The sequence below is a fragment of the Orycteropus afer genome, unplaced genomic scaffold, assembly GCF_000298275.1.
Source record: "Orycteropus afer afer isolate SDZICR_OR568_19922 unplaced genomic scaffold, OryAfe1.0 scaffold00066, whole genome shotgun sequence".
Classification (NCBI taxonomy): domain Eukaryota; kingdom Metazoa; phylum Chordata; class Mammalia; order Tubulidentata; family Orycteropodidae; genus Orycteropus; species Orycteropus afer.
Genome location: NW_006921653.1, coordinates 6,507,835 through 6,524,239, shown reverse-complemented (window position 1 = coordinate 6,524,239; position 16,405 = coordinate 6,507,835). Strand labels below are relative to the sequence as shown.

Genomic DNA, 16,405 nt, shown 5'->3' with positions numbered 1-16,405 from the left:
GTCAATTGATGTCTCTGGTTCCCTGTTTACAATCTTGTAGGCTTATTTACTTTGGATACTTCCATAGCTGGGTTGGTTTCTGGGTTATATCATCACGTGTGTTAATGGTCAGTTTTTGTTGGCTGTTGTTGTTTTTCTGTCCAAAGGGCTGCCTTTAGCATCTCTTGTAAGGTTGGTCTGGCTTTAACAAATTCCCTTAATTTCTGCTTATCTGGAAATATACTAATTTCACCATCATACTTGAGGGACAATTTTGCTGAGTACATAATTCTTGGCTGGAAATTTTTCTCTTTCAGGGTTTTATAGATACCATCCCATTGTCTTCTTACCTGCATGATTTCTGTCGAGAAATATGAGTTTAGTCTTATTGGTTTCCCTTGTAGGTAACTTTTCATTTTTCCCATGCTGCTCTCATGATTCTTTCTTTGTCTTTGGTTTTGGTAAGTATGATGATGATATGTCTTGGTGATTTTCTTTTAGGGTTATCTTGTTTGGGGTTTGTTGGATTTTCATCATATCAGGAAAATTCTCTTCCAACAAATCTTCAACAATTTTCTCTGTGGTTTTATTTGTCTCTTCTTGTTCTGGAATTCTGATTACACGTAGGTTATTGCTTTTGATGGTATCCCACATGAACCTTAGGCTTTCTTCATTGTGTCCTGATCTTTTTTCTGATTGATCCCTTTCCAAAGAAGTGTTCAGATATTTGCTTTCAATTTCACCAATTCTGTCTTCCATCGATTCAATTCTGCTCCTTTGCCTATGCAATGTCTTATCTATTTCTGAACATTTAGTATTAATTTTCTGGATTTCTGTCTATAGATTTTGCATCATTTCTAATTTTTCATTTATTTTGTCATTTTGTTCTTGTATTATCTTTCAAAATTGTTCTAGGGTTTTTTCTGTGTTTTCCTTGGATCTGTCTCTCAATTCGTTGAAGGTACCTAAATATAATTCTTTTAAATTCCTTATCAGGGAGTTTCGATGTTGCATCTTCCTCAGGGATATGTTTTAGGTCCATATCCTAGTCCCTTGTTTCTTCTGCTTTACCTTGCTTCTTTGTGTGTGTGTGCTCTGTTGTCTCCAAGGCATTGTGACATTTTTGTTTATATTTAATTGGTGATTGTATGTTGGAGTGACTTGCCCATGATTTTCATTTTCTTTGTTTTGTTTGTATGTTATCTACACAAACAGGGTACTGTGGTGTGCTCCTCTATTCACTAGTTGGCAGCACTTATACACTCACCACCTGTCTCCTTTCCTGTTGTCAGCCTCTTGTATATCCCTGCCGATCTTGGCAAACAGACTATTCTTAGGTCCTTGGAATCAGAATGAGAATGCTATCACTTTAAAATCCAAAATGGTTGCCACTTGTAAAGATTCAAAACAGCTGTGCCCTCAGTCACTTTAAATATTCAAAATAGCTACCATTTATCAACATTCAAAGTGGCTGCACCCTTGGTCACTTTAAATATTCAAAATGGCTACCACGTGTATACAATCAAAATGGCTGCACCCTCCAGACAGCAGAAAGTCAACAGCTCAGGTTATCTCCTTCCTTGCTGTTTCCCTTCCTAGTCATAGACCACCAGCGCAGTGGTCCCTGCAGCCCTTGGTGATCAAAGTTGATCTTTAGGTCAATTCTCAGGTCCCAGCGCTACTTGGAAATATTCAGGCTGTTGGTCCTGTAAGGGTAGCTGACAGTTGCAGCTCTGACCGTCTCTGTACTCACTGCTTTCATTCAGGTTTTTCCACTAGTTGGTGGCTAATCCACTTCTGTATAGTTCCTTTCAAAGCACAAAGCTCCAGGATTATCTTCTGTATCTGTCAATTGGTTTTTCTTTTCTTTGTTGAAGAGCACTCCACAGGGTTTTCAATGGCTGGTTTTTTAGAAGTGGATCACCAGGTCTTTCTTCTGAAGTACCTCTGGGTGAGCTTAACCTTCCAGCCCTTTGGTTAGCAGGTGAGCATTTTAACCATTTACACTATGGGATCAAATTAAAACTCTTGCTACTATTAGTGAGATCTTAGGCAAGGGACTTAACCTCTCTGTGCCTCAATTTCCTCACCAGAAAAGTGCAAATTATTAATTGAACTTACCTCATGAGTTGCTATGAAAACTAAACTTTGGATCTTACTTAGTGTGTAATAAGTACTAGATGTGCTTGCTGATATTAATATTATTAATATCTATCTTCCTCTTCTTATAAGCTCAGTCCATTTAATATGTGCCTAGTGCCTAGCCTAGTGCCTGATACATATGGGCTCAATAAATATGCTAAAACAGCGTATTTATGAAAGCTAAAATCGACCTACACAAAAGTTAGTTGACAGGATGAATGTTTTAAGCTAGTTGTTTTCATTATTATTTTTCCCAAAAGTCCACACTTTTTTGTTTCTATTTTTTTAAATGTTGTGAATTTTTTTTTAATTAAACTTATTGGGAAAGACCTGTGCAAAGGCAAAGACCAAATCAGATCTGCAGATATAAACACAGAACAAAAGTAGTGCTAAATTTTATCTGCTTTTTAAACTCAAATCATGAGTTTTAAAACCTGGTCGACTTTAGAATCTTTGTATGCATTTAATTTTAAAAAGAGGATGAAGGACCTTAGTTAATAATGTTTGACTTTATGGAGAGTGGGTGGAATGTGAATTCCTGTTGAAAGTTAACTGTTCACCTATAACCATGGTGATATGAAAGAACACTAAAACAAATCGATAGTTGGACAGGTCACATGGGCAGAATTTATCAGCCTCAGCTCGCACCTCTCTGAGGGGTCATTGTGGTGGCCTTTTGTACCAAGCTTATATTAGAGAAGGCCACACAGTGTCTATGAGTCATGAAGCAAGGCTATACTTATACCCACTCCTAATTTTGAAAAATTAAAGTTGCTGCCTATTAGTGTGTAGATGATGCCTACTAGATCTTCAAGTCCAAATTTAATTCTGTCTCTACCCATACAAAGTAGAGGGAACTACCCAGATCATTCAGGCTGTGACTAAGAAAGTCCCTTAATTTGAACCTAAATTCATGCAGGCAGCCTCTCTGTGAGATCTAATAGTAGATAATAGTTTCTGGCTTTTGAGGCATCATACCTACTCCCCACTTATTGATATAGTTAGGTTCCAGGTTATTATGCAAAAACTGGCATTAAACAAAAATGGAGGATGACCACATTAGGTCACAAAATGGAAGGTGACAACATCATTACATACCTGCCAAACCAATGAGAATCCTGACCCAGCCAAGTTGACACATAACCTTAACCATCACATCCATCATTACTCTCGGCTAGCACCTCCATGTTCATTACTGCCAGACATACATAATGCACAAAAGAGTCAATAGCAGATTTTTTTTATTATTGTAATAAATGTAAAATGTTGGATAACAAGATAGTTGATAAGTGAAGAGAGGGTGTACATGGCAGTGGGTAAAATGATAGTCTCTGGAGCCAGACTCCCTGGGTTCAAATCATACCTCTACCACTATGGTACATTGTTGACCATAAACACTTTGACACTCCTCTCGTGGAGAATTGAAATCTATGACCCTTCCCCTTGAATCTGACATGACTTTGTGACTACTTTGATGAATGCAGATTCCATTGAAAGCAAAAGTGACCCTGTGCCAGTTTCTGGGCCAGGCCTTAAGAAACTAGAAGCTTTTATATCTTTTCTCTTGTAGCTTTGATTCACCATGTAAAACATCAGCTTTCATCATTAGAGAGATCAAAAGGAGACTCTGAAAATTGTTCTTGAATGGAGAGCAGCTAAAGTGAATGAAAGAAATGATGATATAAAATAGCTGAACAGACGATTTTAAAGGGCAGCTCAAGAAGACAAAATAAGCTATTATAGTGAAATGTGCAAATGCTCGGAGTTAGAAAACCAAAAGTGACAAATACTCTCAGCATTTTTCAAGCTGTAAGAACTGAAGAAAAGATTCAAGCAACCAGTTGCAACATTGAAGGTTTCTATGGGCAAAATATTGAAGATGCTGGAAGCATCAAAAGAAGATTGAAGGAATACAGTCACTTATCACATATAATTGGTCAACATTCAACCATTTCATGAGGTAGCACATGATGAAGAACTGGTGGTGCTGAAGGAAGAAGTCCAAGCTGCACTGAAGGCATTGGTCAAAAACAAGGGTCCAGGAATTCATTGAATACCAATTGAGATGTTTCAACAAACTGATGCAAGTCTGGAAACACTCACTCATCTATACCAAGAAATTTGGAAGACAGCTAACTGGCCAACTGACTGGAAGAGATCCATATTTGTGCCCATTCCAAGAAAGGTGATCCAACAGAATGCAGAGGTTATTGAGCAATATCATTAATACCACACACAAGTAAAATTTTGCTGAAAATAATTTTAAAATGCTTGATAAAGTGGAGGGTCAACAAAAAGGAGAAGGACCTCAACAAGATGAATTGACACAGTGCCTGCAACAATGGGCTCAGGTATAACAAGGATTGTGAGGCTAGCACAGGACCAGGAAGCATTTTGTTCTGTTGTACACAGGGTTACTATGCATCAGAGCAGACTCGATGGCACTTAACAACAGCAACAACATGTAAATTTGAATAATAGTTGTATTGACTGGTGCTCCTTGTAGGTCTTTGTACATTGTTCTATCACTGACAGCATTGTACTTCAGGATAGATCTTCCAATGTTCTTTTTGAAAAGAATGTTATACCACTCGTCTTCAATTTGTCATTCCTGACATGTAGACCATATGATTGGCTGATTCCAAATGACCAACACCTGTCCATTTCAACTCACTAATGCCTAGGATATCGACCTTTATGTGTTCCATTTCATTTTTGGCAACTTCCAATTTTCCTAGATTCACACTTTGTACATTCCACATTCTGATTATTAATGGATGTTTATAGCTGTTTCTTCTCATGTCATAGAAGCAAATGAAAGTCCCAAAAGCTTTACTCCATCCACGTCATTAAGGTTGACTCTACTTTGAGGAGGCAGCTCTTACCCCATGATATTTTGAGTGACTTCCAACCTAAGGGGCTTATCTTTGGGCACTATAGCAGACAATATTATGCTGCTGTTCAAAACGTTTCCAATGATCAAGTATCTTAGAAGTTGATCACTAGGCCTTTCTCCCTAGTGTGTCCTAGTCTGTGCGTTCTACTGAAACCTATCCACCAAGGATGACTCTACTGGTGTTTGAATGCCACTGGCATAGCTCCCAGCACCACAGCAACACTCAAGCCACCACAGTAAAACAAACTTGTAGACAAGTTATGTCTATATACAGGTAATAAACATTTCTTAAAATTGTTCAATCTTTATCACATGTGATGACCAGTGATATTTTCTTTTTTCTTTAATCTTTTGGGAAATCACTTAAAAAAAAAAAAAATTGTTTCAAAAAAAAAAAAGAGAGAGTGAAAATTGTTCCAATAATTAGGCAAGCAATGATGGAAACCTGAACTTAATAAAATCCAAGTATCTTTTCCCTGATGAACTAAATGCATTGATGAGAATAATTTACTTTAAGACTAGCAAAAAAGCCTAGTCCTACTTCTGCTAAATTGCAATTTACTCATTTAATCCCTGTGCATGAGTTTTCTTGTGTCTTGAGGGCAGAAATCAAGTCTTAGGTCAAATTTGTTCACTAGTACCAATGGTGGACTGCCCAATAAGCAAAGAAGCATGGACTTACCAATCTGTAGTAAATAATTTCACATGTTTTCTCATGTGTGAGAAGATCAGTAAGTAAGTAAGCACAAATAAGCCTGTGCTTACCCTGCTTATTAGGTAATCTGACACTGACCAGTACAACACTTGCTATAGTGTTCAATGCATGGTGGGTGCTTCAGTCACCCTTACTGATTGCACTGTATTCCACTGAAGTGATGATTCTTCACCCACTGTAAGGTTGTTTAACAGACTGAGAAGCAGTAGGAAGCTTCACCTAGGTATTCTGTGTGCCCCTGGCAGGTGCCCAGGGTCACATGGAAAAGTGTTATGAATCAAGGGCCTGCAATTCTTTGAGGACCTCCTGAACTTCCTTTTGCTCAGTCTCTTGTAGTTAATGCTTGCATTTTTCTCCTTTTCTCCCATCAAGGATTCCTCATGTCTTACTGTCTCTTTTAAAGCCACCACCTGCCTTCACTTCTGAGGTCTTCTTCCCACAAAACTAGCTGCAGAGTGTGGCTCAGTTTCCTTAGCCACCTCTTCCATGCAGACTCTGGAAATGAAGGTTCCAACCATTTTGACTAAAGGGCTTCACTGCTGAACACCCAGAGGAATAGATAGCAGGCAACAAACCATCAAGCCTGGGTGTCATAAAGATGATTTCCAGAAGCTCATCAAATTCTCTTTAGTCTTGAGCCATCTGTTGGTGACTGCCTTTCTTGAGGATGACTTTCACCAAGTCTCCCTTCCCCCCAGCACCACCCTTCTCCAGAATAGGTGCTCCACTTCCTCTTTGGAGACCTGAATGAACAATTAATAGTTGAACAATAAATGAGTTTGTCATGGTCTTAATTATCAAGTGCTGCTATAATAGAAATACCACAAGTGGATGGCTTTAACAAACAGAAATTTATTCTCACATAGTTAGCAGGCTAGAAGTCTGAATTCAGTGTGCCAGCTCTAGGGAAAAGCTCTCTCTGTCTCTCTCTGTCTCTCTCTGTCCCTCTCTCTCTCTCTCTGTCTCTCTCTATCTCTCTCTCTCTGTATGTGTGTATGTGTGTGTTGGCTCTGGTGGAAGGTTATTGTCTCCTGCCAGCATTTGTGGACCTGTCATCCCTTGGTGATCTCCATATATCTTGACATCAATCTTCCCCTGAGTCTATGAGGTTCTCAGCATAGGGACCCCAGATCCATAGGACATGCTCTACTTCTGGCTCTTCTTTTTTGATAGAACTGACATCCTTATTTCTCTGCTGGCCTCTCTCCACCTTTTATCTCTTAAAAGAGATTAGTTGATGCAGGCCACACCCCAGGGGAACTCCCCTTATATCGGATCAGGACTGTGATCTAAGTGTGTTGCATCCTACCCTAACCCTGTTCAAATTGATTGGCTGATCACATCAGATCACATCATGAGGGATCATTACATCATGACATAACTGCCAAATCACATCACTACATAACTGCCACATCACTGAAAATCGTTGCCTAGCCAAGTTAACACACATTTTTGGGTGACACAATTAAATCCATCACAGTCACTACCCAAGGGGTTGATGTCTCAAGTGGTCAGGTCATTCCAGAAGGGTGACTATCTGTCTCCACACAGGAAATAAATTACCTCAGGCCTCTCCCTCAGAGTATTCATGTACTACATCGTCTTTAAACTCTTTGAAGAAAAACACCGTATGGTCTACAATATCATTTCTTTCTAACCATTTGCTCAGATAGGATAGATAGGCAGCTTCAGCTGAACATATTGATTGGGAAAATTTTTTTGCTAATTTGAATTTTGCTAATTTGAAATTCTAGGTCATCAGAGCTGTGTTGACCAGCATGGATCAAAGGGCCATGACGGTAACTTTTACAGACAAGGAGAAAGAAAAAAAGCCACTCAGACCCCAAATGGCAGAAAAAGCTGCCTAGCTCCTAGGTGGCATCTATGTTTGATTAACCCAACCTTTACATCCCCAGACCCTGTATCTTCATTGGTGGTATTATTTCTTAGACTCTCTGTTAAAAACAGGTGAGTTATATAGTCCACTTGTACCTGTGTGGAGTGTTGGAAAAAACTATCAGCAAAATGATAATGGTCCTTAACATCTGGTGGTGTGAATAAAACTGGTTCTCCTAGTGTTCCTCCTGCTTGTCTCTATATCTGATTTTTCTACCAAAGAAAGAAAGCAAATGTATTATTTGGTAATAAGAAAAGAAACATATTTTTTGTTGTTTAGAAGGATTTTTCAGTGTATACATATGCTTCACACACAGAGTCAATCTATTGCTTATTTTGAAAAAAAAATTTTTTAATGTCCCCCACCCCAAAAAAAATCTAGTAAGGAGACAATAGGATGGGTAGAGTAAGAGCACAGGTTTTGGTGACATAGAGTCTTAATATAAAAATCTTAGCTCTTTCCCTACACCTTACATCTGCTGGGATGACCTTGGAAAATGTTCTTAACCCCTCTGGATCAGAATGTATTCCTCTGCAGAGGGGACATGATTCCTTCTCACAGGTGTGCAAGGAGCATTTAAAGTGCTTATTTGTGTAGCCATGTTACACATGCTTAATAAATGTCTGATGTTTTTCTTCTCACCCCAACCCTGAGATCTCTGAAATTATCTTTAGAAAGCCATCCAGTACAGATTTCTTAGACTCTCTAGAAGGAAACTCAGTGTCCATCCAATCTGACTTCTCTTAAATCCTTTCCACAGCTTTCCAAGAGTCCCTGAGCCATGGCAGAATGCAGCTCACTTCTCCCCTGGGAGCAGGAAATTGAGTCTGTAGCAAGGTAGGTCTCACCATGATAATGGAGTTAGCTGCTTTTTACTCAACCAAAATTGACTGCCTCTAAAATGTGGCTATTGCTCTTAAGTTTAGCCTCTAGAATCAAACTGAAAACTAGCAAGCTCCCTATCCCACCCCATAGACCTCCAGTAGTTATGTAACACCAGCACCAAGTAGAGTCATTGCATAAACTAGAAGTTGGTCCATGCATAGCAGAGACCTTTTTAAGTGACACTGAAAGCAAATTAGTGACTGAATTATGCCCCCAAGCAGTTGGCAAAATGGCCAATAAGAGTCCATCTTGACATCTTCCACGATCTTTAGCTGCTCTTCCAACTTTCTCCTGTCTACCTCCAGTCAATTCATCAGTATCTTTACTCTCCTTCCTGTCTACTCACTGTCAACCTTACTTTGCTCTTACCTTTTGTGAAGGCAGAGGTTTTATTCCTATATGGATGTCACAGGTGAACAAATTGATTGGGAAAATTGTTTTTGCTAATTCTGTTACATCATATAAGAAATTAGGTAGAAAGTGATTGTCTTCAAAAACTTGTATTAACTTAATGTTGTTGTAGAGTTGGCCCTGAATTATGGGGACCACATACATAATAGGACAAAACATTGCCTGATCCTGTGCCATCCCCCTGATTAGTTGCATATCAGGCCATTGTAATCCACAGGATTTTCCCTGACTGAGTTTTGGAAGTAGATTATCCAGCCTTTCTTCCCGTTCATCTTTGTCTGGAAGCTCTGCTGAAACCCGCCCAGCATCAGAGCAACACCCAAGCCTCCACTGACAGATGGGTGGTGACTGGAGGTGCATTGGCCGGATTGAATCTGGGTCTCTACCACAGAAAAAGAGAATTCTACCACTGAACTACCACTGCCCCCATGAACTTCATACAAGTGTAGAAATATAGCAATCAGGCCAAAAATTAATAGTTAGTCTTATTTTATCTTTAAAAGCATCCTTTGAGCCTGAGCATAAGTCCCTGGGGGCACAAATGGTTTGTGCTAGCCTACTAGCATATTGATTGGCAGTTTGAACCCACAAAGCAGCACCCCAGAAGAATGACCTGGAGATGCATTTAATAGACTCCATGGCAATGTTTGTTGTTGTTGTTGTTGCTGTTGTTAGGCCTGAACATGGCAATGCCCAAACAGACCACCAAATTGTTATTTTCATATTGAGAAAAATAGACGCTCTTTTGCATAACCCTTGCATTCTAGGCTTTCAGTGGTAAAGGCAAAGTGACGCATGTAGACCAGTAAGTACTCAGAAGCCATGATTTTAGCCAGGATATAACTCAATTACATGAGTGTATTATAAAGAGTTTTGAGGAGATATTTCTTTATTTGGGCAGCAGCATTGTCAGATGAAAAGTGTAATGGCTCTAAATGCTGTTTGTTCCAGTCCTGTCTTGATTGCAACAAAGTGAGTGTCTTGTCTGTGCTGGTGGATTATTAACAGGGGTTATTGGTCTCCATGGCAAAACGATTACTTGGAACATAATCTCATTTATAGGGGTGCAAACACATAGGACGTCAGGACAGGAAGAACATATAAATGTCCAGTGAGGGCCTGAGAGACAATATTTGAGAGGCTGCAGCAAATCCAAGGATACTATTCTTAGGCTGATTTTGTCCTCAGCCCCTAAACACTAATTTGAATTGAAGACAATTACTAGGACCCCCTGACAGAAAACTGAAGATCCTGTGAAGGAGGCAGAGTGAGGGGCCTTTTACCTGCGTTTGTATTGCTTTCCCAGCATGTGTACTGGGAGTTGTGCCAGGTGCCTGGGGGGCACCCTCATTCCCCTTGCCGTGTTTGGCTTCCTGGCTAATATTCTGCTGTTTTTCCCTGGAGGAAAAGTGATAGACGACAACGACCACCTTTCCAAGGAGATCTGGTATTTTGGAGGAATACTTGGCAGCGGGGTCTTGGTGAGTAAACAAACAAAGCAAAACAAAACAAAAAATTCATTGTTTCCACTTAATTCTGACTCATAGTGTCCCCATGTGTAGGGAAGACTAAAAATCTCTGATGGAAGAAAATATTGTCTCTCCCTTTTAGAACTGGGTACTTGTAAGCAGGAGGATACTTACTTGCTAACAAAAACTCTAGAGCTACATGATGAAAAGTCAATGCCTCAATTTTTACCCTTCTGTGTATGAATCTGACCAGGACACATCCAGGAACAAATTCCTGTGCTTGGGCTGGTCTTTCTCATGAGTCAATTGAGTCCCCTGAACCAAAATGAAGGTCATGTGATTTCTTTATTCTAAAAAGGTTGTGCCATGAAAAACAAAAACATACAAAAACCCCAAACTACTCTTTCTAGCAAATTCATTGACTTCAAACTACAAAGAGCCAAAGTGCCAGTAAATTCCTCTTCTATTCATGCACTAATGATGATTCCTTTATTCTTTGGTTTCAATAGAAGTTGGGAACCTCCAGTTGAAGGGGAGAGAAAGAAAAAGATTCATTTTTCAGGGACACTGGGCAATTAAAGACAAATTTCTTATCCACCACCTACATGGAAACTCAGAGTGTTAGATCTTTAAATTCTGCCTCATGGAAGCTGAAGTTACTCAGGCTAAATGGAACCTAAACCTAACACTCACTCTGCGCCATCAGCTATGTTTTGTTAGGTCTTGCCACAAGTCCCACATCCTGGACGTGAGTCCTCACACAACCAGACAAGCATGGGCACACCCTTCACATCCCCAAACCATCTCTGAGTTGCTTCTCTTGATGGCAGATGATCTTCCCTGCACTGGTATTCTTGGGCCTGAAGAACAATGACTGCTGTGGGTGCTGTGGCAACGAGAGCTGTGGGAAGCGATTTGCGGTGAGTTACTATTGGGGACAGCCACCAGAGTGATGCTGGGGTGCACTTTCTCCTTGACTTGGCAGCATGGGGTTGGGACAAGTTATTAGCTCCAGGCAGGGACTCTGGGAGAAAGTGGTGCAGGGATAAAGATGCAATTCTTCCTGTTGGTGCAAAGTAAAACTATTAAAATTGTTAAATACCATTGCACACATATGCATAGGATATGAGTGCTATTTTAAGTTTTACAGTGACAGGCAGAGGTGTCACAGCTGAAAAACTGGAATGGTGCCATATAAATAAAGCAGGTTTGGAAGTGAAAAGAAGGGGCTGTCATCCCCCTCTACCACTGAGAGACCACGAGATCTTGGGCAAGTCATTCACCTTCTCTGACCTCATCTGTAAGGAGCTCTGGTGGTGTAGTGGGTAAGGCATTTGGCTGCTAACCAGAAGGTCAGCAGTTTAAACCCACCAGCTGTTCCGTGGGAAGAAGATGGAGCAATATACCTCCATAAAGATTTACAGCTTTGGAAACCCAATGGGGGTGCTATGAATTGAAATTGACTCCATGGCAGTGAGGTGTTTGTTTGTTTGTTTGTTTTGAGGTGGCCTCATCTGTAAAGTGAAGGGTTGAAACAGGATGATAGGCAGTAACCTCTTTCCCTAGTAGCCCCCTAAATGCCTCATCCATATCTCTGCCAGCTTCACTGTGGGGTCCAGGGCCTCCCCATTTCTACACAAATTCTGCCTCACAACTTCTTTTTTTTTCTTTTCTTTTTTTGTTTTTTTAAATCTTATTGTGTTTTTGGTGAAGGTTTATACAGCAGTTTAGGTTCCCATTCAACAATTTCTACTCAAATTTTTCAGTAGCATTGGCTAGATTCTTCACAATGTGTGAACATTCTCGATATTTCCATTCTGTTTGTTCCATTTTGCCTCAAGACTTCTGCTTCCTTCTTTGTTTCAAGTGGCTATACATCTCTCAGTAGGTGAGTTAGAGAAATTATCTATCAACATTCCAGGGATATAGTGGAGGAAGTGTTAAATTTGAATACAAGAGATGTAGGTTTGGGTCACATTTCTGCAAATGGGCAAATCCTTGAACAGCATCTGTAAAATGAGGAGGGTGGACTAGATTGGAATCTCTAAGGATGAAACATACTCTAATGATGTACAACATACAGTGTCTTTGATATCTTTCAATAGCATAGGAAATAATTACATTTTCAAGTCTTCAGTCTTTTTGATGCTATCAAAAAAAAGAGAGAAAGAAAAGAAAAAGCCCTTACTTTGCTAAAACTAGTTTTACTTTATTAAAATGAACCTTATTTTAATATTTGTAACCTTTGGTAGTTTCCCCTTTTTAACAAAGGCAGAATAGGTGTCTCAGGCTCCAGGAATGCAATCAATGTTATTTAACTGAAATTCAATAAGGTATGTTTGTGTTGGCCAGTGATGCTAGTGTGTCATTCATAGCAGTGATAGATGCCTGTTTTAATAGAATTGATTTAAAGAAAAATATTAAGCAAGAGTTCAGGTACATTGACATGGCAAAAATGAAGAAAGTAGAACTGGAATTACTGGGCTAGCTGATGACTAAAGCTGGCACCTGCTCTGGCCTCCTGGGGATCAGTTGGCAATCTAAGACTCCATGAACCCCCAATAATGAATTGCACCTGCTCACCTTAACTTCCTAAAGGGGAAGGAGTCATTACCCCTCCTAAGTCAGAGACATTTCTTTTCCATCATTATTTCCTCATTCATTCAATCAAAAAAATATTTCCTGAGCACATTAAAAAAGCCAAGACTGGTGCATTCTATATATGATTACAGTTTTCTTTTAAATCTAAGATCATTCAAAAAGAATGTTCTCATCTTCTTAACACCTTCATGGGTTCCAAATGAGCATTGATAATTGCTATGATAACATTTAAAACCATAATTCACAGAGACGTAAAAATTCAACCATAATACATTTGATATAGTTATACACTATATATAATAATTAATATTTGTATATAATCAGTTATAAAGGCCAGGAAGAAAAATATAATTTGATTTCCTTAGCACTATAATCCCATTATTCCTTGTGAAATTTTGGGGGATAAACTGGAAGTAAGAGTTTAAAAGTAATTAATGAAATTGAATGAAAAGAAAGAAGAGTCATTTCTTGGAAATCTAATGTTTCATTCCCTGATTCTGAGTGTAGAAGGCTGAAGACTGGTCAGTCTAAAACAAAGGGTTGATTTGTTTGTTGTTTTTAGGTTTATAGATAACCACAGTGAAAATTGAAATAACATTCAAAGTATTATGAAAAATTTGCTTTCTAATTAGATTTAAGTGAAGTCCAAGAGGAGGGCAGAAAAGTCATGTTTTTATAAGCACAGTTGAGTCAGTAGTATTTGATCTGCCCAATCAACTTGTCTTTCCGGGTTCTCTCAATCTCTTCCAAGCTCTTTCCTCCCCCCGCCCCTTATTCCCCTGGGATCAGCATGAGTTGAGAGTGACTCCTCCAAACTACTAGCTCACTGTCCAGAAGGGCATCTCCATCAAATGACCAGTTGTGCAAGATTAAACCAAGGTGCCCAACCGTGGCTGCCCTGGACCAGGGGTCACAATCTGAGTGGCCAGCAGAAGGATTTTTTTTCCCCAAAATCAGCTGTCTACATTTTAAAAATTAAGAGATTTCACAAAAAGCATCTAGGTATCTTCTTTAAAAAAAAAAAAAAAAAAAAGGAAATTAAAAATTAAATGGGCACACCTGGGCCTGCAAGCAACCGCCGGTCTAGTGCATGGCTGAGGACAATGGAATTGCTGTCCCTGCTTTAAAACCATGTTTCCTTAATGTATTTACAAACATTTTGTCAGAAAAAGATAAAAGCTGGAACATAATTTGATTGGTAGTATAATGGTGAGCATTTGAATTATTTTTCCAAATGTTCACAGCCTTCCTTTTTAGGTGTTTAAGAACACAGGCTTTCTATGGGACATTGTCGAAGAAACCCTGCTGGGTAGAGAGGCCTGTGAAGCAGGGTTCCATATTTTAATTTCTTCCTTTAAAATAAGCCCTTCTTTCTGGTTAAGCACTCTGCTGCTCTCTGAAGGAAGGTTGGGCAATGTACTTCCGTAGTGATGTTGTTGTTGTTGTTGTTGTTGTTATGTGCCGTCGAGTCGGCCCCGACTCATAGCGACCCCTCCTTGGGTTTCCGAGGCAGTATCACTACGGAAGTAGGATTGCCCAACCTTCCTTCCGAGGAGTGGCTGGTGGGTTTGAACCGCCAGCCGTCTGGTTAGCAGGCAAGTGTCTTAGCCACTATGCTACCAGAGCTCCGTAGTGATACTGCCTCGTAAACCCAAGGAGGGGTCGCTATGAGTCGGGTCCGACTGGATGGCACATAACAACAACAACACTCTGCTGCTAATCTAAAGGTCAGAGATTCAAACCCACCAACTGCTCGTGGAGGAAAGATGCTTCCATAAAGATTACAGCCTTGAAAACCATATGGGACAGTTATACTCTGTCCTGTAGGGTTGCTATGAGTTAGAATCTACTCAACAGCAGTGGGTTTGGTTTGGCTTATTCTTTCAAAAGAATTGTCTTTCTTAAATCTGCTTCAAACTGGCTGCTATTCAAGGAATGCAGAGGTAGTTGGCCAGGAATTGGATGCCTTTGGCCTTAGGGGCCTCTGTAAGAGCAAGTAGCCAGGAATGCTCACCCAGGAGGTACTGGGCTTAACCCTGCTATGGTCTGCACAGTCTTGTTTTCTATCATTTGATTCCTGACCTCTCCTCACCTCTCTCCTTTGATACATCACTCAGGAATATTCTCTAGAAATAAACCTCACCATTCTCTTCCCTTTTCTTGGGTATTAAAATCAGGACATTTTCCAGGTAATACACTTTATTAGACAAATTATATTGGAATAATCAGTAGTCAAAATAGGATGTGGGGCTGTGGAGACTAAGCAAGACAGAGAGCCAGAAAAAATCTTGAGACACCTAATCTATAGTTTCACGGAAACACTGAGGAAATGGAAACAGGCTCTCTTCTGAGTCAGAGTAAGACCTGAAGCCCAGCCCCAGAGGTCTGTGGTCTTTCAAATAAATTAGGCAGACTGAAGGCCTGGAAGAGTGAGCAAGGGCAAGAACTGTGAACAAAAGGTGACTTCCAACATAGGCTTTGAAAATTATGACCCAGGTTACTCTGTCTTCCTCCTATACTGGAGATTCTTGGTGGCCCAATGTTGTTGTTGTTATGTGCCGTCGAGTCGACCCCGACTCATAGCGACCCCTCCCTGGGTTTCCAAGGCAGTATCACTACGGAAGTAGGATTGCCCAACCTTCCTTCCGAGGAGTGGCTGGTGGTTCAAACCCTTCTGGTTAGCAGTCAAGTGCTTTAGCCACTATGCTACCAACCAATAAATTTTATCAATTCATTCATGCTAAGTATGAACTTTAAGAAGAGCCTTTGGAGACCTTAGCCTTAACTCAAAAGAGTATCTTTAATAACAGGCCTCAAGGTAGTTTGATACAGGAGATATGAGAGTGCAGCCAGGCATTTCAGTATCCTTAAACCATATCAAATAGATAAAGGCCCACCTCACCCACAGGCAAGGCCAAATAGCTAACAGCCATGCTTTGAAGGAAGATCTTGGTCTTATCCTAGTGCAATCTTTGTGTTAGTCATCACTTCGGCCTGTGCCCAGATCACCAGCGCCCCCTAGGGACAACTTCCTGGGTAAGCACTTTTGGGTACTTGCTTTCACAGAGACTCCAGAAAGCAAAACCATTGGCTTCCCTGGCCAGCTATGTTTGCATCCCTTGAATGACCACCAGTTTGAGGTGGATTTTAAAAAAAAGACATATCTTTTGAAAGAATAGGATGTCTTAAAGGAAACAATTAAAGCACAGAATCCTATTTCTTCACTAAATCTTTCTGTCCCTCAAAATTCTGTGCTGTAAAGTAGGTCACGCTAGTTGCAATCTTTCATAAGAACATTCAAAGGACTAGGGGATGCAATCCAGATCCCATCAACATTCTTTAGGGATATGGAAAAAATGATCACTAACTTTATATGGAAAGGAAAGAGACCTCGGATAAGCAAAGCACTA

At 40.0% G+C, this 16,405-nt stretch overlaps 1 protein-coding gene across 1 annotated transcript in view; it reads left to right on the top strand.

The window, feature by feature from the left end:
• Nucleotides 1-10,232: 10,232 nt before the first annotated feature.
• The window catches only part of TM4SF4 (transmembrane 4 L six family member 4), a 34,609-nt gene continuing 28,436 nt past the window's right edge, over nucleotides 10,233-16,405 (top strand). The window contains exons 1-2 of the mRNA XM_007940186.1: nucleotides 10,233-10,406; nucleotides 11,225-11,314. Of these exons, the coding sequence (XP_007938377.1) occupies nucleotides 10,233-10,406; nucleotides 11,225-11,314 (264 nt within the window). The remainder of the gene's footprint in view (nucleotides 10,407-11,224; nucleotides 11,315-16,405) is intronic.